This window comes from Platichthys flesus, chromosome 13 (assembly GCF_949316205.1).
Source record: "Platichthys flesus chromosome 13, fPlaFle2.1, whole genome shotgun sequence".
NCBI classification, from domain to species: Eukaryota; Metazoa; Chordata; class Actinopteri; order Pleuronectiformes; family Pleuronectidae; genus Platichthys; species Platichthys flesus.
In genome coordinates, this window is record NC_084957.1 from 15,401,963 (window position 1) to 15,426,925 (window position 24,963).

Genomic DNA, 24,963 nt, shown 5'->3' on the forward strand with positions numbered 1-24,963 from the left:
TGTATGATATATATTGGTCGATGAAATAAGCTCTGAAACAATAGAAGATGAGTGAACATGTGATGGTGGAAATAGGGAGCAGTTAATACAGGAGGCTTTGAACGTCTATTTGTGTCTATGGCTGCAGAACATGTGAGCCACTGTTTCCAGTATAAGCAATACATCTCTTCAAAGCCTCACCTGAGGAGCCTCTGCAGTATTTACCAATAGACTCTGTAATACCTGTGTCAGTTAAAAAATTGAACCTTGAATCAGTTTATAAGAGGACAATTCAATACATCTGATTGTTTTTATCAAATTTTGTGAGTGCTTCCAAGCTTTGTGTATATATAACTATATATACCTAACTTTAAATTGTGATGTTGCTAGATAAATGGATAACAGTTTTTGCTTAAAGACATTTGCCCGCTTATGGTCTCAGCATCGTTGCCACTTGAAGTAGTGGCAACTAATGCTGAGAATACATTGGAATAATGTTACCGTCTGCAACAGGGAAGTAATAGTTAATATTAGACTAACTATTAAAACCTAATTTCATGGTTTGAGATTCTATCTTTTCAAGACCTTGGACAGACAAGCTGAACGTCGCCCCCTTTTGCTCAAACTCTGCATTACAGTAACATCTCAGGATCTACCATCCTCAACACCAGTGTAGTTCACAAAGAAAAAACACATCCAGAGTTGATTTGTTATGACACCGTACAGGAATTTACGGTTAAGATAGTATTAGGTAATATCTAGACAGTCAAAGACCCACACACCTCCTTGGGAATTACTCATTTAACCCAAGCTTGCGTTAAAGTAGGAGGGTTATTTTTTTGGGGACATCGGGTCTTTACAACCATAAACGTCAAGAACAGACATAACAGGAAAGCAAGGGTCAGTCTGTATGGTACCAAAGGCAGAGCCATCCACAACATTTCATAAAAAGCGATTTTTTTGTCAGGGTTAAACACAAAAAGTATTTGTATTGATTCAGCCAATCAGAAATCAATTAGTTTCCCTTTATTTCCTTAACACTGATACCATTCAAAATCCTGTCTGAACTTGGCACGTCACTAATGTGTTCTTATCTTGTACAGCAGGGTCACATATTTGTGACAAAAGGCTCTCAGTTTCACCATCTTGTTTTTAAATAAAAAAAGAAAGTACACAAATGCTGGTTAACCACAACATTTTATTCACAACCATAAGTGATGAGCTTAGCGCTTTCCACCAACACGGGGTGCGCTGATCTTCATGGTCTTGGCAACCTTGGGTTTCTGTGCAGCCTTGGTGGTGGACTGTAGAAGGAGAAATGCATTTAATACATAAAATTCAGAAATGCATCATACAATTCAAAAAAATGAAGTGGCTGAATTATCCATTATAGACGAGCAGGCAGTTGATATTTTTCATGTACATTAAGAGGCAAACAAATAAACTACACTTCTAGTCATTTGAAAACCATGATGCTGAGCTCAGATGGAAGAACCAACGCATCAGGGGATCTTACCTTTGCACTTGGGGCAGCGGGCTTCCTGGATGCCTGCTTCACCTTCTTGACCTCCTTGGCAGCTCTGAGAGAAAACGGGTAGGTGAAAATAAATCCTATTGTCATCTAAGTCTTGCTAAACTGTGACAGTAAATTACTGGGGGTAAAAAGTCCATCTGGCCGAACTGAAATCAAACTGTACATATTACAGTTACATGTGATAAGTATTGTAGCTTGTCAGAGAATTTGGAGGCTGATCAATGGTGAGAAGTCCATACAGACGTCAAGGACCAGTACTATGATCTCTCGTTTTTCTATGGCTGTAGGTGTGGAGTGAGCGCTGCTGCCAAGACTGCAAAACGCAATCCGACAGCAACACATAACACAGACCAACACCGTGCAGACCAGTCACCTGCAGCCAAACTCTGGGGGGGGCCTCAATTGAGCAAATAAGCGAACATCTAGCAAATAAGTGAGGGTGACACATACTACATATGCTCCTATACTCCTGGGCTTTGAAGTTTAGCAAGGCAAGATAAATCAAGGAGTCTGACGTTTGTATTGTGTCTTACCTGATGGCCTGTTCCCTCTGAGCCTTACGGACCTCAGGCTTCTGGTTCCTCTTGGCCATGATCTCAGCCAGGGAGGCCCCAGTGATGGCCCTCTGGAATTTGACAGCGCGGCGGGTACGCTTCTTGCTCACCTCTTCCTGTTAAACACACAAACGTTAATTTGTGGCCCAACATCACAATTGCAGTTATTTCAGAGATGCACATGTCCAATCCAATTACAACCTGGTAGAAATTTCTCTAGAAGGGAGAGAAATGGTCCCAAACCATCCAAAAAAAAGTCCATTTGTGTTAAGTGATACCTCCCCCTCCACATGGACATCAATAATCTTACATACCGAATTTGCTGTTACTATGACTAATCAATAAACAGGAACCATGTTAAATTAGAATTATGGTGGCAATGAACTTTCCGCATACTTAATAAAATAAATGATTCACTGCAGTAACACTTTAAATGCTGTTTTTTTTAACTGCAGCTGGCGGAACTGAAATCAAACTGTACATATTACAGTTACATTTGATAAGTATTGTAGCTTGTCAGAGAATTTGGAGGCTGATCAATGGTGAGAAGTCCATACAGACGTCAAGGACCAGTACTATGATCTCTCGTTTTTCTATGGCTGTAGGTGTGGAGTGAGCGCTGCTGCCAAGACTGCAAAACGCAATCCGACAGCAACACATAACACAGACCAACACCGTGCACACCAGTCACCTGCAGCCAAACTCTGTGAGTGGAAATAAGTGGAAACCCCTACTACATGTACCATCTACTGTGATAGCGTGTTAATAGAGCTTTCAATCTGTTCAATCATAAATGTAATAGACCAGTGTGGCCTGCTGATCATGATGTGCAAGAACAGGTCAAATGCCAATATCACATTAAACCAAATATCCGCACCTAAAGCTAATATATTACTCGACCAACAAATGCTACTTCATCAGCCGATAGTGGCTGCTACAGTAGTGGCAGACACTATAACAATGTAGGCTAAAACCTAAATTAGACCATAACGAGGCTCTATGTCTCTACAGCGGCCCGGGTTCGATCCCGTCCCCCTTACAGCACTAAATCTATCAGATAAAAGCACCACAAATATACAAAACACCATCCACACGCAGGCATCTACTTACAGACTGTCCCTTCTTGTGCTTGCGTCTGTACAGCACAGTCCAGTTGATCTGTCGGGGGTTCCTCTTGGACAGGAAAGCTGCCTCGCACTTGTGGTTCAAGAACTGGAACACCTAGATGAAGACAATGACCTCAGCATTAATAACTTATGATACACAATGTCCTAAGATCACTCACAGTCACCTGAACAGTTCAATTATTTGAGACTCCACACACTCAACGATCATCTGAATGATTTAGTGAATCAGTCCTGAATATCTTAAAAATTAACGCAAACATTGAACAGTTTAAGAGACAGTGGGCCGAGTGTTATGTTAACACAATACTCTAAATTTCAATTGGGATTTTGAGGGGCACTATGAGAGAAATTACAGCTAAATGTCCATCTTTGTCAAGTAATCTACAATATACACCATAAAAAATTACAAATTAAACAATGATCAGTAACAATACACATAGGAAATTATTACGAACAAAGTCTTTCGGTGGTAGGAAACTACAGTCAAAGTTTAAAATTGAGTTTGTCTAATACACAACTTTAATGGAGCACATTAGACAACACACTGATCAAACAGAACTGTGGCGTTTGGTCACATGTTCGACACCATACTGAAAAAACTAGAACGTACCATGACACATGATTTTGTTCACATGAGCCATTTCTAAAACTGTTAAAAAGCAAAGCCACTGAAAACCTAAGCAGTCAGTTACCTTGTTTGGTAGCTACATGGTGATGCTAGGAGCTAACATTAGCATGCTACATATGATTCATTTCAATTGGGCGACCCCAGAGCTTAAGTTACACACATTTTAGTTTAAAGAGGGCATCACAACATGGATTTAATGTGGTTTTCATTAGATCTGAGGACAGTGTGGGGATAAACCGGTGGTTACCTTTCCGTCTATCCTGGCGTATCGGCGGCCATGGCCGGGGTATATCTTATACCCACTGAAACTGCACAACTCGACCCTGAAAACGACAAATACAAGCCATCACTTAAAGAGGAGAATACGGGCGAAACATTGATCTGTGTAGGATCGTTAACATGTTTATTTAAAGGTGAAGATGGCATTTGATAGTTTCCCCTTCACTCACTTCATGATGGCGACGAGAGGGCACACAACCGGAAAGAAAGCTGGCGGATACGGAAACGGAATTGAGAGGGTAAAAATTGACTTTAATACAAAAATAAACACTGAGCATTTTTGTTTGGTAGTATTTTGTTTATATTTTCAGCGCTGTATATACGCAAAAAATATTGTTGTAATAAATATTTAAATCACATTACTACTTCAGCTTTTCATTACATTGACGTCACTACCTAGCAGGCGTAGCAGCAACCGGCCAAGCGTTAATATCTTACTTTAAAACACCTTAATAAATGAATGGACGTTAACGTTATTACCAAGCTTATTTCCCAATGATTACAAGCTGGCAGGCGGTTTTCAGGAATCTAGGGCTGTTGTAGATTTTCCGCACCAATAAGACACCGCTATGCAATGAGACCGACAGTCGTCGTGGACGACATTTCCCAGGAGCCTCTCGGATTAGCCGTTTTGACAAGTGTCAGACGTTTCATGTTTCTCGCTTCACTGCGGCGGCGGCAGGTGTTTGTCCGGTGTTCCGGTTTAACTGGGGAACCTGGCAACTAGTAATTTGTTTTCTTTATTCCAGATGTTGTCGGTCGTTGGCAGACTCGGTCGCAGATTCGTCATTTTCACAAAGCGCCAGGGTCTGAAGTTGCAAAGTGCAACACCAAAAAGAGATATTACAAATGTACTCAATAACTTCACTATTTTACTGTATATTAGCCCCAAAGAGGACAGAGCAGAGTCCAGCTGTGTGTCTCTGAAGAGTGGCATGTCCATGGAACCTCCAATACTCTTCAGGACTGTACCTGGACCCTCACACACAGAGTAAGAGACTGTTTCTACTGTGACCTGCTCTGAAGATGATTTAGTTTTCTTCTAGTGTGGCCCAGGCATTATAACACAGGTCTGGAACAAAGAGCTTTCAAAGGATTAATTAACAGAGTGAACTCACAGTTTAACTTTTTATCTTAATCACATCTGTTCATCAAGTGTTTAATAACATAATGTGTTTTCACAATCATACGTTACAGTCACCTGTGTGTGTGTGTGTGTGTGTGTGTGTGTGTGTGTGTGTGTGCGTGTGCGTGTGTGTCCTTGGTATTCTTTTCTTGTGTCTCTTAAACAGACTTGTTTGTCCTGATTCCTTTGAGCTCACAGTGTGTTTCCTCTCAGACTGACGATGAGTGATTATGAGGAGAAAGAGGACGACAGAGCAGTTGTCCAGCTGTCCAGCGCTCCTTATGAAACCACTTTGAAATTCACAAATATTTAGGATCTGCATCCAATTCCACACACTAGTCAAATTCTGTCCTCTCAACATGTCACACACACACACACCCCTGATCTGGTACTCAGACCACATCCTTCCACCAAGTTAACATGTAATCTGATGTTTTTTATAATCCCACTAACGAATCAACCAACACTCAAACATACTTGGTGAAAACTAAACCTCTATGACAAAAGTAATGACAACCTGTGACTGTGACATGTGAGTTATCAGGAAATGTCTTCACAGAGAGAGGAAGAGGAGTCATGTTTCTGAGGAGGAGCAGTTGTCCTTCCGTGCTTCTTGTCAGGACGTCCTGAAGGATCCAGTCTCCACCATCTGTGGACACTGGTTCTGCAAACAGTGCCTCACCTCGTACTGGGACCAGTCTGGTTCTTCAGGAGACTCCTCCTGTCCCCAGTCAGGACAAAGATCCAGAACAGGAGCTGGAGGTCAGACAGACTGGCACTGTACATGTGTGTGCTGTTTTATTTTGTTCCTTCATACAGCATCAACATTTAACATCGTTAGAAAAGCACAAAGTTAAAAAGCTTTTATTTTCTGTAGTTTTTCTGTATCTGACATTGTTTCTTGTCTTTCAGCAGATCGTGGTTTGCAGGAGGTTTTAGATGAACATAAGCTCAGTCTGAGGAGGACATATGAACATGTGACTGAAATAACTGATGAAACAAGAAGTAGAAACCTCCTCAACAGGATCTACACTGAGCTCTACATCACAGAGGGACAGGGTGAAGAGGTTAATACTCAACATGAGGTGAGGACGCTTGAGACGGCTTCCAAGTTGAAGAGCCTCCACGACACTCCCATCAAGTGCCACGACATCTTTAAAGCCTCAACTGACCAGCAGAGCAGCATCAGAGTCGTCCTGACCAACGGCGTCGCTGGTGTTGGAAAAACCTTCTCGGTGCAGAAGTTCACTCTGGACTGGGCAGAGGGTTCAGAAAACCAAGATGTGGGTCTTCTGACGGTGCTTTCGTTCAGGGAGCTGAACCTGGTGAAAGACCAGCAGCACAGTCTTCTCACGCTGCTCCGTGTTTTCCATCCAGTGTTACAGAAGCTCGCGGCAGAGACGCTCGCTGTCTGTAAACCTTTGTTCATCTTTGACGGCCTGGATGAAAGCAGACTTTCTCTGGACTTCAACCACGGGGAGCTTGTGTCTGATGTCACACAGAGGTCATCAGTCAACGTGCTGCTGACAAACCTCATCCGGGGGAATCTGCTCCCCTCGGCTCTCGTCTGGATAACCTCCAGACCTGCGGCGGCCAATCAGATCCCTCCTGCATCAGTTGACAGGGTCACAGAAGTATGAGGCTTCACTGAGGCCCAGAGGGAGGAGTACTTCAGGAGGAGATTCAGTGATGAAGAGCTGTGCAGCAGAATCCTCTCACACATCAAGATGTCCAGGAGCCTCCACATCATGTGTCAAATCCCAGTCTTCTGCTGGATCAGTGGTACAGTTCTGGAGCACATGTTGGCCACACACCAGAGAGGAGAGCTGCCCAAGACCCTGACTGACCTGTACTCACACTTCCTGCTGGTTCAGACAAAGAGGAAGAACAACAAGTACGATGAGAAGCTGGCGGAGGCTGACAGGGACGTTCTTCTGAAGCTGGGGAAGCTGGCGTTTGAACATCTGAGGAAAGGAAACATTATGTTCTATCAAGAAGACCTGGAGCAGTTTGGTCTTAATGTCCCTGAGGGCTTGGTGTACCAAGGATTTTGTACTGAGATCTTCAGAAGAGATAAAGTGATCTTCCAGAAATCAGTCTACTGCTTTGTCCATCTGAGCGTTCAGGAGTTTCTGGCTGCACTCTACTTGTTTTACCGTTACACACGCAACACAAAATAACTCAACAACTTCTTGAGAATATCGAGGACAAAGACAGTACCTTCTCCCTGGATGACTTCCTGAAGAAGACCATGAAGAAATCCCTCACCAGTACAAATGGTCATCGGGACCTGTTTGTTCGCTTCCTTCACGGCCTCAGTCTGGAATCCAACCAGAGAGTTTTAGGAGGCCTGCTGGGTCGGACAGAGAACAATCCAAAGATCATCCAGAGAGTGATAAATAACCTGAAGGAGATGCAGAGTGAAGACATTTCTCCTGACAGAAGCATCAACATCTTCCACTGTCTGACTGAGATGAACGACCACTCAGTTCATCAGCAGATGCGACTGTTCCTGATGTCAGAGAACAAATCGAAGGAGAAACTCTCCGAGATCCACTGCTCAGCTCCGGCCTACATGCTGCAGATGTCAGAGGAGGTTCTGGATGAGTTGGACCTGAAGAAGTTCAACACATCAGAACAGGGTCGACAGAGACTGATCCCAGCTGTGAGGAACTGCAGGAAGGCTGTAGTTCCTCAATGGTCCAACACGTCTGATCTGATATTTATCTTCAGGTCACAGACTGGACTGAGGTCCGCAGCATGTTGAGAGTCTGTGTTGACATGATTACGATCCACAACAACAGGAGGAAACATTCAAATATTCATATTTCTTTATCCAGGTTGGATCGCTGCAGTCTGTCAGAGATCAGCTGTTCCTCTCTGGCTTCAGCTCTGAGGTCAAACCCCTCTCATCTGAGAGAACTGGATCTGAGTAACAGCGGCCTGCAGGACTCAGCAATGAAGGAGCTGTGTGGTTTTCTACAGAGTTCAACCTGTCTACTGAAGACTCTGAGGTCAGTTCCCTGACTGACTTTTGTAGATCGCATTTCTATAATACAGCATTTATACACAATTTATCATTTCATTATAATTTAACATAATTCCACTTCATACATAACTTGAATCCATTCATTAATTAATCTGTGACATTTTAAATATTTACCTACTTGTTAAAACACTGAGTTTAGTTCTGGATTTTCTAAACTCATCTGCAGGACAGAGACCGGGTTCAAATAATCTATTTGTACTGAATCAGGACTCGTTTTTTAGTCAAACATGTCTGATTTCATATTTATCTTCCATGTTATGAGTCTGTGCTAACATGAATATGTGTTTGTTATTTTCACACATGAACTCAATTTAATTTACAATTAAGTTTTAGTCTTTATCCAGGTTGGAGAACTGCAGACTGTCAGAGATCAGCTGTTCTTCTCTGGCTTCAGCTCTGAGGTCAAACCCCTCTCATCTGAGAGGACTGTATCTGAGTAATAACCTCCTGTAGGCCTCAGGAGTGAAGGAGCTGCTTGATCTACAGCAGAGTTCAACCTGTCGACTGGAGACTGTAAGGTCAGTAAATGGTTGGAGTCAGCCCACACTGCTTTCATCAGTATTTTACTAAACACAGTCAGTATCACAGTACAGACCCAGGGTCTGTGCTACCAAGCAGGATTTGTGGTTATCAGGTTAACTTCAGGTTTAGTTATTTCAGTCCTATGAACTTCGTCCACTTCTTAAAGAGGTAAATCACCATGGTAACATCTGATGAACAGCTAACCTGATGCAGTTTAAGTTGGAGATCAACCCGTATAAAAGCTCCGCTCACTGACCACAGTGACTCTACACTGTTGTGTGGTGCACATTCTCCTTAAAGGTAAGGATAGGAAGTTTAAATCAACGTCTGGTTGGTTCAGTTGATCTCTAACTCACCCAGTACATCTCAATCTCTCCAGACTCATCCTGAGGAGGTTGTTGTAATATGTAACTCCACCACTAGATGGCCCTCGCTACCGATTGTGTTTATTCACATGAAGAATGTGTTTATTGAAATGACAAAACACAAGCAGAATATATAAACCCCCTATAAAGAGTAAAATATGTGTGTTTAATTTTCCTTTATTCTGTTCCACCTTTGTCCCTCAGTAAGTCTCCATGTGTGTCGAACCACATTCTGTTTGTTTGTGAGGTGAAAGTTCCTGGATTCATGTCACAAATTGATTTAGTTCCACCAAAAGTTAAACACAATCAAATCAATTTGAGATTAAAAAATGACTTGTCTTTGACACAAAAGATCAAAACTCTAGACTTAAAAATGGAACGTTTTCATTTCTGCATCAGGTGCAGAGCGGTGGTGGCTTTTCTACTTTTGACCCACAGGTGGCGCTGTAGTGTAACAGCTGAACATCCCAGTCAAAGCCTTTATATTCAGTCTATGAGTCAAACACATGGATCATTTCCTCTGTGACAAACCAGATGTAACAAGAAGAAAAACATCTCAGAGAGAAAAGTTCTGTTTGTTGTCTCTGTTTTAATGTTCAATAAACATCCTTCCACCGACTTCACTGGGATCATGACTCTTGTTTTCTTTCCTCTTGCAAACAAACAGGTGGAAACAGCCCGTCCTTGGTGCAGGTAAAATAACAAAATCACCAGTTTGACATAATGGAAACAACCAGAAGAAAAGTGAATGAGACATTTACAGTATGAAGAAGAGTTTATGAAGAGCAGAGCATCTTTAAGTCTCTGAGGAAACTGTTCAATAATTATTTTTGATACATTTAATAGAAAACTGACCCCAGGACGTTTTATACAAACGTAGATGAAGTTTCTTGTTGTACGTTCTCAACCACCACCTCAGAACAACCACAAGGGGGAGACTGTCCACACGATTATTGTCGTGTTACATATGTGTGAAATAAAAACAGATGATTTGTCTTAGGGATGTGATTCTTCTTCAGAACAAGTCTGAAACGGTGAATCAGAGCACAACGAATATTTATCATGATTTCATCAGGTTTTATTGATTTCTCTTTAAATGCACATGGTGTTATTTCCAAACCACCACTCTCACAACCAGTCCAGAATGGAGTTGTGGTCGGAAAAGTGTACGGTAGATAATAGATGAACAAATAAAATTCCTTAGATGAGATGTTAAACTTTTTAATAGTGAATTACTTATCTTTGAGTGTTTGTGACGTCACGCATCACAAGACACTTTGTTTTTGTGTGAGCGTGGATTAAACTTGTTAATGAGCCTTGAGCAGCTGTTATATGGAGGATGTGAAGTAATGAAGAGGGAGATAGAGAATCAACAGGTCAGGTTACAAAACAAAATCACATATGCAGATGCAAATAACAACATATAAGAACAACCAAAAGAGGGCAAGGTGTGGGTGGATTTAAAGAAAGTAGTCATTCTTATAGCATGAGTCATAAATGCAACATTAGAAACTGAATCACAAACCGAATACAATTAGCAGTAAAAGCAGCTGCAAATCATTTAAACATGAATGAACAAACTTGGGAGGAAGTGAGAAAGGATCTCAATTCACAGGCAAGCCAAGAGGCAGCATGGGTTGGATCACACTTGGTTTTAATATTAGAATGGAATGCCAGGAGATTAGTAGCATATGGAAGGAACTTAAAAAACTGTATTTATCAGTAATCCAAATCTGGACTATAGAATCCTTAGTTATACAGCAGCTAGGTGTGATAGGGTAGAGGGGATAGGAGGAGGGGGTACAATACATTCATCAAGGAAAATCTGCCATGTACAGTTCTCAGTAAGGGGAAAGAAGAATAAGAACATATGAACAGAGCAAAACAAGATACAAAAAGATTAAAGTAATATTAATATAAGTAATTGGTTAAATGAAGAGGATATAAGTTATTTTAATTTATTTAAATCTAAATTTATTTATGTAAGTTTTATTTATTTATGTATTTCCGCAGAGTAATACTCCAGCATAGTAGGTGGCGGTAATGCGCCTTTAACGTTAGGTGCCACCCGCCATTAAAAATAAGTATAAGCCTTAGAAGAAGACAGGTTCCCCAGTTAACCTGGAACACCGGGGCGACAGGATGGGTGTAGCAGATTTAAAGTTTGATACCGATGCCGGTAAGAGCCTCGTTGGTTTGTTGTGGTCAGACGAACTGGAGTATGTCGCGTTTGTTTCCAGGGGGCCGATGTGTTCTTGTAGCTAGCTAACGCTAGCTCTAGCGTGAATAACCGCCGCGAAGCCGTTAGCCGTGTCCAGAGGATCCACATCAAAACATCATGTGTCAGACTTGTCGCGATGATCAGAGCTATTCACTCGCCTGTGTGTTCTGTGGATGTACAGATCGTAGCGGTGTGTATAATATGCAGTACCTTGACTCCCTCGCTGTCCTTGATAGTCCTCAGATATCATATGTCCTGCAGAACAATAGCACTAGAGTATATTTCAACTGTTCCGTTAAACCGGTTGAAACGACTCAGATATTGTCTAATGTTCCTATGATCTACACGTGATTACCCAAAACCAGCGCTGCCTTTAGTGCAGCAGGGTTTCATCTCTACTGCTCTTTAAGATGAGGCCAGTTTGTATGTATTGCACATTATAACAACAAGTCAATTCACAATACTGAACACACAATATAAACAGGCTTCAGGAGCAACCGTGAAGGCAACATATGACCATGTGAAAGAGCTTTAAAAAAGAGTTGCATCGAGAAAATGAAGAAATAAATGAAGAAATTAAAGAGTGAAAGAAGTGCATTGTGAGAAATGAGAAACAAGTATGGCACTCAGCGGAGCACATACCTCCAACAGTCCCCTTCAATTCAATCAAGCAACCAGTTCTCTGGGAGCTTGTTCCTCGTGCGTGCAGCTTAAAAACTGAACGCTGCTTCTCCGTGTTTGGTTTTTACTCTGAGGACGGAAAGCAGACTTCACAGGTCTAGTTGGTTTATAACATAGCAGCAGATCAGTAATGTATTGTGGCCCTAAACCATGAAGTGCTTAATAAACCACCAGCAGGATTTTTAAGGAAATTCTTTGACAGACTTGGAGCCAGTGTACAGATCTGAGCACTGGAGGGATGTGATGACGCTGCAGTTTTGAACTTGAGCGTTGAACCTTAAAACTCTTTAAAAGTTATTTTGCTGTTCCCATTCTTGAAGCAGTGAATCGTTCTCGAGTCAGGCTTCACAAACTCGTGTACAATCCAAGAAGCCCTTGGTAAATTCCCTCAACTTTTAACACAGGTTTTCTGTCAAATATTTAAGCCGAGTGCAGTAGCCCTCTGTATACTGTGTATGTTATAAGTGTGTTATGTAGTTGTGGTGATGATGCGCTCACCGTTGTTGTTGTGGTTTTCCAGTCGGTGTAATCTCCACCCTCTCTTCTCTCACAAGGACCTGTGGTGGATCTGTCTGCCCAGGGGATGCAGAAGCTGGATCCCAGTTTCACCTCTGACGACACACACACTCTCGTCCTGGACCGGAACCACATCATGAAGCTGGACTATCTGGAGCGGAGCCCGGGCCTTCAGCAGGTAGTGACCACTTTGAAATGTTGACTGTTTTTTCTCTTTGTCTAACAGAATTTTAGCTTAGTCATACAGGTTTCTTTACATGAACACTGTCTAGTTTAATGATTGGACGTCCTGTGGTAATTCCTGGTCTTTTCCTCTTCAGCTGTCGGTGGCAGAAAACCGTCTGGTGAGAATGATGGGCGTGTCTCGGCTGACAGAGCTGAGAGTCCTCAATCTCCCCAACAACAGTATTGGGTATATTGAAGGGCTAAGAGATCTGCCCCACCTCCAGTGGCTCAACCTGTCTGGAAACAATATTAAGGTGAGTTAAAGAGAGATTCTCACACATTACAAATCATCATTTATTTACAAACATGTAAGTGCACCAATAAGTCTCAGCCCATTTGTTGATATGTTAAGCCAACTGTACACTCTTTTTTTTTTTTTACACAGGTCATTGAACAACTCACCAACTGTGTTTCCCTGCAACACCTGGATCTGTCTGACAATAACATATCAACCATCGGTGATATCACGAAACTGGTGGCATTAAAGGTGGGTGCTTCGCCATCTCGGTCGTAATCCAGCTCAAATAAAACAAAGAACTATTATTAAATCTGATTTCTGTACTGATTAATTTTCTTTTCAGACACTTTTACTCCACGGAAATAGCATCACAACACTTCGCACTGTTCCTGCCCACCTGCCTGCCCGTTTATCCATTCTCTCCCTGGCAGAGAACGAGATAAGAGATCTCAATGAGGTAACTGTCTTTGTCTACGACTCCACACAGCAACAGGGATCTTCATTTAAAATATATTAGGGGCTTGTATTTATTCACACGTTTATTTTTGTTTTTTTTTATTCCTGCTCCGTAGGTGTCATACCTGTCACCGCTGCATGACCTGGAGCAGCTGTCTATAATGAGCAACCCTTGTGTTATGGCAACCCCGTCATTGCCAGAGTTTGACTATCGGCCTTATATCATGAGCTGGTGCCTGAACCTAAAGGTCCTGGACGGCTACGTGGTGTCACAAAAAGAAGGGTGTGTACACGTCTATGCTGCTACATTGTGAAGTAACAGAGAGTATCCACACGTTTTGAATTTTCTTCTATCTGGTGTGTAATTGTCACCATTACAGTCTTAAAGCGGAGTGGCTGTACAGTCAAGGGAAAGGACGCTTGTTTCGACCGGGTCAGCACGTGCAGCTCGTTCAGTACCTCACCACCGTTTGCCCTCTGACCTCATCGCCAGCCTTGGAGACGGCAGAAGACGCCAAGCTGGAGAAGATCCTCAATAAGCAGAGGTGTCCTGTCAATCTGATCCGGCTTTTAACACTGCATTTCTGATGAAGGAAAACATTTACTCCAACGACCTTTTGTTGTGCTGCCATGTTTTTTTTGCCCTTCAGGTTTCACCAAAGGCAGCTGTTGGAGGAGACGCAGGGGAGCGGTCACAGTCCCCCTCGTCCGACTCATCTTGACGTGGAGATGCACTGTTCTCCGGTTGCCACACCACCGGAGGGAGCCAGAGAGGTGAAGAAAAACACTGCTGCCGGACCAGATGTTGCTCCATCAGTCTCAGAGTCAGGTGGGAGAGTTTTGACTTAATACTCTGCTGGTCTCCAGGAAACAAATGGTTTTTATGAGTATATTTATGCCGTTTGTGTTTTAACTTCCAGAGCCAGTTGTGCAGGTCAACACTTGGGTGAGCGGGGACTCTTCCCACCCGTCACTGCCAACAGTTCGCTGCGCAAAGCTCAGAGAGGAGCACTTGTCTTTGGAGGATGTTCACACAGATGAGGATAAACTCAATGGCAGCATGCTTTCCTCAGACTCCACTTATCTCCCCTTCATGTCTGACGTGGAGTCACTAACGATCCAGTCCGACAGCGAGGACGAGACAGAGACATTCGAGCCGGACTCCTTGGCCCCGAAGCGTCCAGCTCAGCCCAAAAAGCACAAGACAAACGAGAAACAGAATTCGCCTCCGGTTGATACGCCGGGGAGGAAGACTCACGAAGAAGAGGTTATCTCTGTTGAGGCTGCAACAGTTCTCTCACCAGGGGTCAGAGTTAGCGTAGCACAAAATGACCTGGAAACACCCTCTGATCGTGTTAAAGTGGAGATGAAGGAAGCCCCCAAGCAGGAAGACGCTGGTATGTGTGCCAGCAAATCCAGTTCGATGGGAGCCGAGAGGGCGGCAGTGAGAATACAGTCCTGGTGGAGGGGACATTACACTCGAAGCTGTCACCACGTGGCCCGAGAGGTGCGCAGCGAAATCCGCCTGTACAGGATGCAAGAGCACATCCTGTTCCTGTCTGAGAAGCTGGACAGGTAACTGACCGAGCATCAGCAATAATAAACTGTTTCTGAAACAGTATTCAGTCTTTTTGTATTTGTCTGTTTCATTTATGGCGTAACTGTGGTTTCTGATAGATATTGACTTTATGGAACTAAAAGGTCAAACTTCTGTGTTTGCAGTGCGCAGAAGCAGTATGAGGAAGAGAGACTACAAAGGCTTGTTCAGGAGGAGGCTGTGAAGTTTCTGTGGAAAGAGGTCGGTGATTGAAGAGGGTTATTTTAAAATGTCCTTCTCATTCACTTCACTTCACCTGATTCATTATTTACGTCGTATAATGCCGCTCTTCTGCAGCATCATGTCCAGAAATACTCTCTGGACTTCTGTGATTTCCAGCCTAATTAGTTTGAAACCTCTCTTGTGTTTTACATGCAGCTCCAGTCTATGCAGCAGTGGAAGACGTCTGTGGAGCAGCGGCTGGCTGACATCTCTCAGGCTGCCACCCTGAATCAGACCTCATCTCCTGGACTGTGTAAGGCGGCGACCCCAGTGGCCTCCAGCACAACGAAGCCGCCCAGCACAGACGTCTCCTTCCCAGACTCTGGCTTCCAGTCGACGAGCAATCAGCAGGCCATGCTGGAGGACAGCTTCCTGAGCAGCGGGACAGAAGACTCCCTGAAGACGGTGCGTGCACTGAGTCCCGTTCCGAGCGGCTTCGCTGGTGTGGACAGCGCAGACTGCAGCCTGCTGGAGCAGTACCTCTCCTCTGTGCAGCAGAGAGCGGAGGAGGCGGAGGAGGTGGAGGAGGTGATCAGTGATAGAACAGCAAAATCACAGCCTTCATCGCCAGTCTCACCCGGTAAAACAGCACAGTCCCACTCCACCCAGCAGAGGGCAGTAGAAGCACAAAGAACGGAGGGAACGTCTGTCTGACAGTCAACACCTTTACAGAACTCCTGAGTCTGTGTAAATAGACACTGAGTGACCTGCACTCATCTTGATAGCTGACCCAGTTTTCAAGCAACTGCGCCCCCGAGTCTGAACCCAGCTCAGGCTTGAAAACTAGTACTTTACTGTGAATGTAACCCGAGTTTTATACTTAATACTCTTATTTAAGCGACACTTTCCTCTTTGTGTGAAGACAATGATTGTGAGGTAGCTTCAGAAGTAGCTTGAAATCAGTTTTTTAGTCATCTACAGTCAGAAGGTTTCTTCCTCTTTGTATGAAAAGACCAGGCACATTCACTTTGTCCATATCCACTGAATTATTAATAAACTGCAATAAATAAGAAAAGATGCTGATGTTTTAAACGTAGCACACATCCGACCACATTTGTATTTATACCTGAGCATTGACATGCATACTATATATCAAGTAACAGTTTCAATAGTTAAACTGACCTATGAAAAAAATGTAAATAAATATGCAATTAGAATTTAGGTTTCATATTATTTTGAAATAAATTAAAACATACAGCTGCAGTCAACATTTACTTTATGAACAATTCATTTGAAAATTGTTCAGAGAATCCTTTGGTGTGCAAAGCTAAAATTAAAAAGAATTTTAAAGTAGAAACCATAGCACACAGATTAATAAATAGCTGTAAATTTATAATGATAAACAGTAGAGTAAGCAGCACCATCCATCATTAATGACGTTGATTGTAGCTGTGACAAGTCAACTGTCCTGTAAAGAAAGTGTATTGCTAAAAAGATTCATTTTTTCAAGAGTAATTTATTAGTTGACAAAATCAGTCTTTTCACCTCTATTAACCACAACACTTGGTACAGTAATACCGGAAATGACTGGTATGTCCAAATTGATATTCTCTGATTCCTTCCAGAGACCTCAGACTTGCTCAATAATCTTCTGAAAAAGGATTGAAATCTGTTTTATTAAGTGCTGATTAACATTTACAACTCTACTATAACCATTTATCAACTTATACAGAGTTTGACCAGGTGAAATGTTAATGATAAGAGGTGTTTTATTATATTTATATGTAAAGACTTTCCCATTCCGGTTGTGTTACCTGATGAAATAAACGATTTTTCATAATAACCTGGTCCTGCAGTGTTTCTATGCAGTAAAAATATAACATGACTATTGGTTAATTAGTAGCAGTAACTAGGAAGAGGACAACAGTGGACATTAAGGCTCAAAACATGTAAATGACATTTTGAATGTCGGGGCTTACGGACACTGCGATGACACCACAGGAGCAGCATGGAGGCATTCTCTGTTTTTTTCTGTTGTTTATTTACATCTGGAGAATCAGTCGCCATTACTTTGATTGTATTGGATTTGGCTGCAACGCTGTTTTACCCCTGAACCTCAGAAGTGTTCAGGGGTAAAACGCCCCCCCCCCCCCCCCCCCCCCCCCCCCATCGGCGCAGTTGTGAGGAGACTATGGGTGGTTTTTCATTTTTCGGTGAACTATCTCTTTAAGGTAAAACCAAAAGAGGACAAACAAAAACCGTTTTATGGTTTATGTTACGTTGTGATGGACTGACCACAAGATGGCGCTATAGGGGCAGAAACCTATACTCTCAGGCCCCGCCCCCCACTCGGCTCTGCCTCCTTCACCTGACGCCGACTCTGACGAGCAGCTCTTCCCGCCGCTGCATCTTCTCTTCCGGCCGCGCCGTTAACCGCAACCTCCCTCTCCCCCAGGCGGCTGACGGTCCGACGTGGTGATGATCTCTCGTCCAAATGTGTAAGTGTTACTTTTGTTAGCATGTCACGGCCGCTCCACCGCTGTTTTTAGCTAACAACACGTTAGCCCTGTTGGTGATAACAGAGACGTTTCTGAATCTCTGAACGATCATCACTGTCCAGCAGCTTCTTCTTTGTCTGTGGCTCCTGCAGCCGCTAAGGTGATGGAGGCTGATGGTGCTTGTTGATGGACGACGACTCGCGATGGAGGAAATATGAGAACAGACGCTAACGGTCCTGGAGGTGTGTGCATACACAGCAGGTACACACACTGATCGTGATCCCGGGCTGGCTGTTCGAAGACATGTCCCAAATCCACTGGGTCCAGTTTGTTATTTGTGAACATTGTATTTTCAGTTAAATTCACATCACTTTGTGGATCTGCAGTGGGGCATCGTGAAAGAGAACACACACACACACACACACACACACACACACACACACACACACACACACACAGGATACACTGATTAAAGTGCATAATAACGGAGTACATATAGGGGCAAGATACTGAACCCCTAAATGGCCCCTCATAAATGTTGAGTGTATTAAAAATGTAAGTCGCTTTGGACAAAAGCGTCAGCTAAATGACATGTAATGTAATGTAATATAGGTGCTTATTTTAAGTACAGGGTTCATTAGTAGAGCACCAGAATAGACAGCTAATGAGACAACGCCCCCCCTGGGTCTTGACACTTGTCCTACTTATAAGAGCAGGAGCTCAGCTACACTGGTTTGGAATCTGTTCTTGGTGGTTTCCAGTCACTTTATGTTAAAAGTTAATCCTTTGTGGATGTTTTGCGTCTCTTGGTGTCTTCTTTTCATAGACTTTATTGCTTTTGGTCATTTTTCTCTGCATATGTAATGGTTTTGCTGGATCAGGTGCCCTTTGAACCCGGCCATGTTTTCTGGGCACAACAGATCACTATTGCAAAATGTGGATGGGATACACTGGGCAGAGAGTAGCCGCTTAGTAGCCCCTGTGAGTGGGCACGAGTCAGAGTTTACCGGCCGTTGTTAAGAGTGTGTCCTTCCATTTTCCATAACTTGTCCTGTGAAGGGTGGGTTAAAGATACAGAGAGGACATGTCAACTCCACAAAGAAAGGCCCCGGCCAGCTGTCAGGTTCAATCGAAAACTTCCTGCTGTAAGGTGACACCGCTAACCACTAATCCACCATGCCAGGCCTTCTCTAAAAGTACCTTCCATATATCTAAACAAGTTGTACTTTATTTATTTGTCTATGGAATGCATAGGCAAGTCCTGCAGGATACTGATGTCAACTTCCTCAGTAGAAATAATAATCTCTCTTTAGCAGGTGTCTGTATTGTCTACAGTTCTTACAGAGCACTTAATAGTAAGAAACAAAAGTTCCTACAACCGAAACACAGAACACTATTTCAGTTCACTATGTCAGCAAAAGGTTACATTTCTGCTATTAACAAAGGAAACAAGTAGAGAAGAGTGGATGTGTGGGGAAAGGAGGGAGGGAGAAGAGGAGGAAGTGAAAGAAGAGTGTTTTTTGTTTTGTGGTTCATTCTCCAGAACCATTGGTCCCAGAGATGCAAGCAGCCACGTTCGGTTTTGACATTGGCAAGTTTGACAAATCTCAGCTCAAGGTCCAGGTTATTTTGTTTAGATGGGCAATTGTTATCTTAGTGTAACTGATCTGAACAGAAATTTTAGAGAAATTATAAAGACCATATGATACAACTTAAAAAAACTCTAAATATCTATAACTGGAGCTTGAGCTTGGATTGTTATGACTTAAAATGTATTTATTTTTCAAATATTGGGGAATTATAATACAAAAAAACTTGAGTAAAATTATTAACATTATAATAACTAAACAATTTATACAGCTGTACATGGTGTATCTAGTGACTGGTTTCTGTGTCCGGCCCAATATGATTTTTAAAATTGAAAAAAAGAATCTTCTAAAATACTTTTTTATTTTTAACTATTTTTGAATCATCTAACCAGCAGAGACAACATCTTTGAAAAATCTAAAACATAATAATTGCCTTTGTCTTCAGTCTCATGATCACATGATCCTTACATACGAGGACGGAGTGATGCCATCATCGCTGTGGTGACAGCAGAGAGAGACGCGGGGCCTGATTCTGGGAGACAGAGGCAGATCACCATGTGCCGGAATCTATCCAAATACGCCCTCATCTTCCTCTTCCTCGCTCTGTTTGGACTCCTCTTGCTGCTCCGCAACATCCACACTGTGGAGGTGAGGAAGGAGGATGGATTAGTGTTTTGTTCTAGCTGTTGGATAATATAGGGTAGCATAAGAAGTAACAGGACCCATCTCAAAAATCTATCTTTTTATTTCACTGAACTCTAGACATTTTCCGGAGGGGCTGTACGTGAGAAAGCTAATTTCCAAGTAAATTGCTCGAAACATTACCCTTAAATTATCACGCCAGACGGGTAATATCTCCTGAAATCGTCCGAATGAGCCCACGTTAGACTGCAGCAGAAAAAGTGTCTGGACAATTTACAGCTAGCGAGTGGGCGATCGATGACGTTTCTAACATGTGACAGACGCAAAACTGTGAAAACACAAATATCTCAGGAGGAAAAAAAAGAAGCGATACACGTAAAGGATGTCGCAGAAGATGTCAACTTAGAAAGACGACATGATCCCAGAGCCTGTGACGTTTACACTGGGGTTGATGTGCTGTAAACAAAAACATTGAGCGGAATGTCCTGCCTGCAGCATGCTCTACCCAGGCGCCTGACGCTCCAGAAATGGTCCCGTTGTGTTGAACTTTATGACCCGGACATTCTTCTTCTGCATTTTCATGTGAAAGAAAGTTCCTGTCTGAAAAAAGCTTGAATGTCAAGGCTTCTGTCGGCTTGCTCCAATCTGTATTACATTCATTTACACACATACTGTAATGTGCCTCTGTATTTAATGCATTTGAATCTGCCAGTCTCATGGTTGATTGTTTCATCTTCTCCAGCGTCCCTTAACCTTTATTTTTCATGCTTCTACAAGTCACCACTCTTCTCTTCCTCTCTATAGAACTGGAACTGTCACACGATCTCAGCGCTCTACCAGCTGCAGAGCAGGATCCAGTCGTCCTTCCTCCCCACTTTCTATCACAACCACACCTTTTGTGCTCAGCTGGGCCAGAAACCCTCCCCCGAAGATGAGCTGGAAGAGCGCTACCTGCTGGACTCCATCGCCTGGCCCGGGCCCCTCACTCGCTCCGCACAGACGGCCTTGCGCCTGACGAGCGACCCTTTGCACAGCCTGTTCGCCATCCTGCCCACCAAAGGGGGCAGGGAGTGGCACGTGGGCGACCAGCTGGAGGTCCTTGTCCAGATGCACGACTTCCACGGCCGTCCCAAGCGCTATGGCGGCGATTTCATTTTGGCCAGACTGCACTCTCCGGAGCTCGGCGCAGGTGTGGCAGGCAAAGTGCTGGACCACAGGAATGGATTCTACTCTGCTCTGTTCCCGCTCCTCTGGGTGGGATCTGCACAGGTCGAGGTCACGCTGGTGCACTCCAGCGAGGCGGTCTCGGTGTTGCAGCGGCTCAGGGAAGAGCGCCCCGACCGGGTGTTTTTTAAGAGCCTGTTCCGCTTGGGCTTCCTGTCTGAAACGACTGTGTGCAACATGTGCCTGCCGCCCGATCAGCAGCCTCTCTGCAACTACACAGACCTTTACACTGGGGAGCCATGGTACTGCTATAAGCCCAAGATACTCAGCTGCGACACCAGAGTCAACCACGCCAAAGGAGGCTACCTGAAACACCTCATCAGCAACAAGGAGGCACTGCTCTTCCAGAGGTCTGTCACTGATGGGAGAAAATATTGAAAGGATGAGACTGGTTATATTGGGAGTTTTTCTTACTTTGAACAGATCCCATGAAAAGACCAAAAACGAATCCATCCCCTTTGCGACAGACCAACATTGTCCAAAAACAATTAAAAACACACCAGTTTATCCCAAATCGATCATCCTGCTTCTAGAGAGTGTGTCAATCGCCAGCTGAACGTTTTCATTTTAGCGACTATTTTCAGTTTGATTTATAGAGCTAGGCTGTTATAGGATTATAGGTGGGCGGGTGTTTGGGGCTAAGTGTCAGAGAGCCTGGGAACCCTTCAAATATTTAGGGAGGGTCTAAATGCCCTGTCACGTAACTTTGGTTAATTTTGTCTGGCGATATTCGCTACACCTCACCACATTTGTGACTGTGCTCTAACATTGTTTGTTTGGGTCTTCTAATAGGATTTGTTGACGGCAACAAAAATGCTATTCTTTAGCCTCAATCTCTAACATTGAACTACTTCTTTTGTGTTTTAGTGGCGTAAACATCAAAGTGCACATACACCCTTCAGGACCCGACAGAGTCACTGTGCTCCCATCAAGAAAAGGTACAGTTCACCTGCAGATTGACACTAACATTTCAGTTGGAGCACGTTTTTTTTTTTTATTGAATCTACTCAGGTTAATTCAGTTCTCTGCACCATTTCTTGAATTGTGTCAGATAAAGTAGAGGCAGAGAGCAGCAGTGCAAAGCCAGACGCCATTATGCTCGCGCCATCGGGGTATTACTACGAGGAGTCATGGAGGCCATTAGGGGGCGCCACAATGCGCCAGTTCAATAATACATCTGCCATCATTCGGTGTTTGAAGGACAAGATGATCCACCTGTACGGAGACTCCACCGTCAGGCAGTGGTTTGAGTACCTCATTGCTTTCGTCCCAGGTGAGGTTTTTTTTTTTTCTTAAATTTGTTTCAGTCCTTGTGTATCCCCCCCCCTCACCTGACCCTCTGTGCGTTCCTCTCTCCTCAGGGTTGAAGGAGTTCAACCTGAACAGTCCTAAAAACGTCGGGCCTTTCATGGCGGTGGACAACGCGCACAACATCCTCTTGAAATACCGCTGCCACGGCCCGCCCATCCGCTTCTCCACCGTCATGTCCAGCGAGTTGAGGTACATCTCCAACGAGCTGGACGGCCTCTCGGGGGGTCCCAACACCGTCGTGGTCCTCAGCATCTGGGCCCATTTCAGCACCTTCCCCGTGGAGGTGTACATACGACGGCTGCGCCACATTCGGCTGGCTCTGGTGCGACTTCTGGACCGGGCGCCGGGGACGCTCGTGGTGATCCGCTCGGCCAACCTCCAGGCCCTGGACCAGGAGGTGAGCCTGTACAACAGCGACTGGTACTCCCTGCAGCTGGACGAGGTGCTCAGGGCCATGTTCAAGGGAATGAGCGTCCTGCTGGTGGACGCCTGGCAAATGACTGTAGCGCACCCCCTCCCCCACGCCCTCCATCCGCCACCAGCCATCGTCAAGAACATGATAGACATGCTGCTGTCTTACGTTTGCCCAGAGGAGAAGAAGAGCTAACAGGAGCAGGACAGTGACTTGGAGGAAACCTTGTGAATCCACAGATATGTTCTTTAGATCTTTTATTTCCCTAGAGCAAACCCAGGGGAAAGACCAGAGCTAACCCAGGGGAAAGCGCAGATCATCTGGTCTTTCCCCTGCTGAAAGACCAGATGATCTTGCCTGTTACATTTCATCACAACCAGGAATGCCAAAGACCTCGGTGACATGTGCCGAGGTATTTTGAGTGTTTGCGTTTCTTTTACCTAACTGGCCCGTATCAGCTGTCCTTCTTTCAGAATCACAGTGTGAGCTTTGGGTCATTCATTTTTGCCACAGTTAAAATCTCATTGACATTTCGTATCAGTTTTTTTTCTCTCAGACTGTTCAGTGTTAAAGAATGGTACTCCGATCCGAGCCACGTCACAACACGTCCACTATTGTATCTATTTGTTTACATGTGTAAACTGTGAGTCCATGTGCACTGAGAATGATTTATAATGTGAACCACATACTACCACATGTTTACTGTATTGTATCTTGTATATCATTGCCCTGTAAATCATAGTAGCCAACACTGCACCTGCACCTGTGGCAGCTGCAGTGTTGGCTTCTATGATTTTCTTTATCTATATGTTTTCTTATCTATAATTTCTTAATCCTCTTTATTTCAAAGATTTAACTGTGATAGTTCCAGTCGACTTTTACCCGAAGACGTCTCTGACTCACAAATCTGCCTCTTTGCCTTTCAGACAACAACTTTTACTGAGGTCAAAATCATCAAATCAAAAGCAGGCATGTCCGTCCATCCCAGGCTTGACCTTGACGCAATGACTCCTTTTTATTCATATTTAACTTTCCTATTCAGTTTTGTGTTTGGGATGTTCTTTATGGACATTTGAGGATTATACAACTATATCAAATAGTGTCACATGTTCATTAGAGCCCGACCAATATGGAGTTTTGGGGATGATGGAGAGAAAAAAAGTGATGCTAAAATATCGGTCGCTATATATAAAGACAAAAAATTCACTTCATTTTTTATTGAGGTTTGATATTTTACGGTTTAACCTAATCACAGCCTAAAAACAACCAAATATCTATTGAATGTAAACATATATTAGTGATTTGTTGAATCAATGAAGTTTTTACATTAGCGAATATAAACAATGACACAGATGTCTGTGAAAGGATCACATATCGGGCTCTAATGTTCATCATATGACATCAGTGAAGGGGTGAGAAGAGAGTGGAGGTTGCTTATTGAGAGTTTTCTGATCTTTGTGATACAAAGAGATATTGTGCCTATTTTATATCTAATTCCGTCCCTGAATCGATCAAAGTTTTTATTTTTTTGTTTTTAATAGTTATCATGTATTTCTTGTTTTGTTTTTCATATATCATTAAAAAGATCAACAAATGTAGCCATGAGCGCAAACTTTGGGTTATAGATGGAGCAGCAATGAAGCATTGTTTATGTTTTATATCAACCTTTAATTATAACCATCAGTTCATTGTTATCCTGGTATGAGGTAAAGACATGAAATTATTGTGTATTTGATTTTTTTTTTGTCTTAATTTTCCGCTCTGTATTTGAAATCAAAGATTATGTTGTACATAACCTCTAACTCACATTTTATAGCCCATTCATTTTATGCCATCATGTTGCTGAGTCAGCACTAAGTTTCTAATCAAATAAAATGTTTTGTTCATAAAACTGACAGGTCAGAGCTGTGGTGGACGAGCTCTCATCAATGTTCCTTTGTGTAACTGTTGGAAATGTTGGAGGATTTCAACGAAATCAGATTGCAGCTGATATTAAAAGAGACATGCAAAAACCTACTGAATGTGTTT

The 24,963-nt window shown here is 43.3% G+C and overlaps 3 protein-coding genes, 2 non-coding genes and 1 pseudogene across 7 annotated transcripts; 3 read left to right on the plus strand and 3 right to left on the minus strand.

Moving 5' to 3' along the window:
- Nucleotides 1–1,157: 1,157 nt before the first annotated feature.
- rpl24 (ribosomal protein L24) lies at nt 1,158–4,327 on the minus strand. The gene is made up of 6 exons (XM_062403154.1): nt 4,272–4,327; nt 4,070–4,145; nt 3,178–3,288; nt 2,047–2,183; nt 1,496–1,559; nt 1,158–1,283 (listed from the first exon to the last, which is right to left on the minus strand). The coding sequence occupies exons 1-6, from the start codon at nt 4,274–4,276 to the stop codon at nt 1,203–1,205; spliced, it is 474 nt and encodes a 157-aa protein (XP_062259138.1). The 5' UTR covers nt 4,277–4,327; the 3' UTR covers nt 1,158–1,202.
- On the minus strand, nt 1,707–1,887 carry LOC133967813 (small nucleolar RNA SNORA23). Its single transcript, XR_009924069.1, has one exon. It is a non-coding gene; the product is annotated as a small nucleolar RNA SNORA23 (small nucleolar RNA).
- On the minus strand, nt 2,579–2,759 carry LOC133967812 (small nucleolar RNA SNORA23). The gene has a single exon (XR_009924068.1). It is a non-coding gene; the product is annotated as a small nucleolar RNA SNORA23 (small nucleolar RNA).
- Nucleotides 4,278–8,729, plus strand: LOC133967102 (NLR family CARD domain-containing protein 3-like; annotated as a pseudogene).
- A 2,507-nt stretch (nt 8,730–11,236) lies between these two features.
- Nucleotides 11,237–17,061, plus strand: cep97 (centrosomal protein 97). Its single transcript, XM_062403143.1, has 11 exons — nt 11,237–11,342; nt 12,620–12,759; nt 12,902–13,060; nt 13,192–13,293; nt 13,388–13,501; nt 13,617–13,783; nt 13,881–14,045; nt 14,151–14,329; nt 14,421–15,075; nt 15,223–15,298; nt 15,476–17,061. Exons 1-11 carry the CDS (start codon nt 11,306–11,308, stop codon nt 15,971–15,973), a joined length of 2,292 nt encoding a protein of 763 aa, XP_062259127.1. The 5' UTR covers nt 11,237–11,305; the 3' UTR covers nt 15,974–17,061.
- A 570-nt stretch (nt 17,062–17,631) lies between these two features.
- nxpe3 (neurexophilin and PC-esterase domain family, member 3) lies at nt 17,632–24,951 on the plus strand. Of its 3 annotated transcripts, none has more exons than XM_062402469.1 (7): nt 17,632–17,757; nt 17,883–18,018; nt 19,792–19,994; nt 20,793–21,562; nt 22,080–22,150; nt 22,264–22,485; nt 22,574–24,951. In XM_062402469.1, exons 3-7 carry the CDS (start codon nt 19,902–19,904, stop codon nt 23,128–23,130), a joined length of 1,713 nt encoding a protein of 570 aa, XP_062258453.1. In that variant the 5' UTR covers nt 17,632–17,757; nt 17,883–18,018; nt 19,792–19,901; the 3' UTR covers nt 23,131–24,951. The 3 variants fall into 3 exon arrangements, with proteins under 3 accessions (XP_062258453.1, XP_062258454.1, XP_062258455.1); XM_062402470.1 differs by having other exon boundaries at nt 17,653–17,757; nt 17,910–18,018; XM_062402471.1 differs by having other exon boundaries at nt 17,653–17,999.
- Nucleotides 24,952–24,963: the final 12 nt, after the last annotated feature.

Bases quoted from the DNA above. Each gene is read 5' to 3' on its own strand.
- rpl24 (XM_062403154.1), bottom strand. The intron at 2,184-3,177 runs GTAAGTAGATGC...TGTGTTTAACAG, and splicing joins AGCACAAGAAGGGACAGTCT to GAAGAGGTGAGCAAGAAGCG. The intron at 1,560-2,046 runs GTAAGACACAAT...GTTTTCTCTCAG, and splicing joins CAGAGGGAACAGGCCATCAG to AGCTGCCAAGGAGGTCAAGA.
- cep97 (XM_062403143.1), top strand. From the start codon at position 11,306: ATGGGTGTAGCAGATTTAAAGTTTGATACCGATGCCG. The intron at 11,343-12,619 runs GTAAGAGCCTCG...TTCTCTCACAAG, and splicing joins AAAGTTTGATACCGATGCCG to GACCTGTGGTGGATCTGTCT. The intron at 13,502-13,616 runs GTAACTGTCTTT...CCTGCTCCGTAG, and splicing joins AGATAAGAGATCTCAATGAG to GTGTCATACCTGTCACCGCT.
- nxpe3 (XM_062402469.1), top strand. From the start codon at position 19,902: ATGTGCCGGAATCTATCCAAATACGCCCTCATCTTCCTCTTCCTCGCT. The intron at 21,563-22,079 runs GTCTGTCACTGA...TTTGTGTTTTAG, and splicing joins GAGGCACTGCTCTTCCAGAG to TGGCGTAAACATCAAAGTGC. The intron at 22,151-22,263 runs GTACAGTTCACC...GAATTGTGTCAG, and splicing joins TGTGCTCCCATCAAGAAAAG to ATAAAGTAGAGGCAGAGAGC.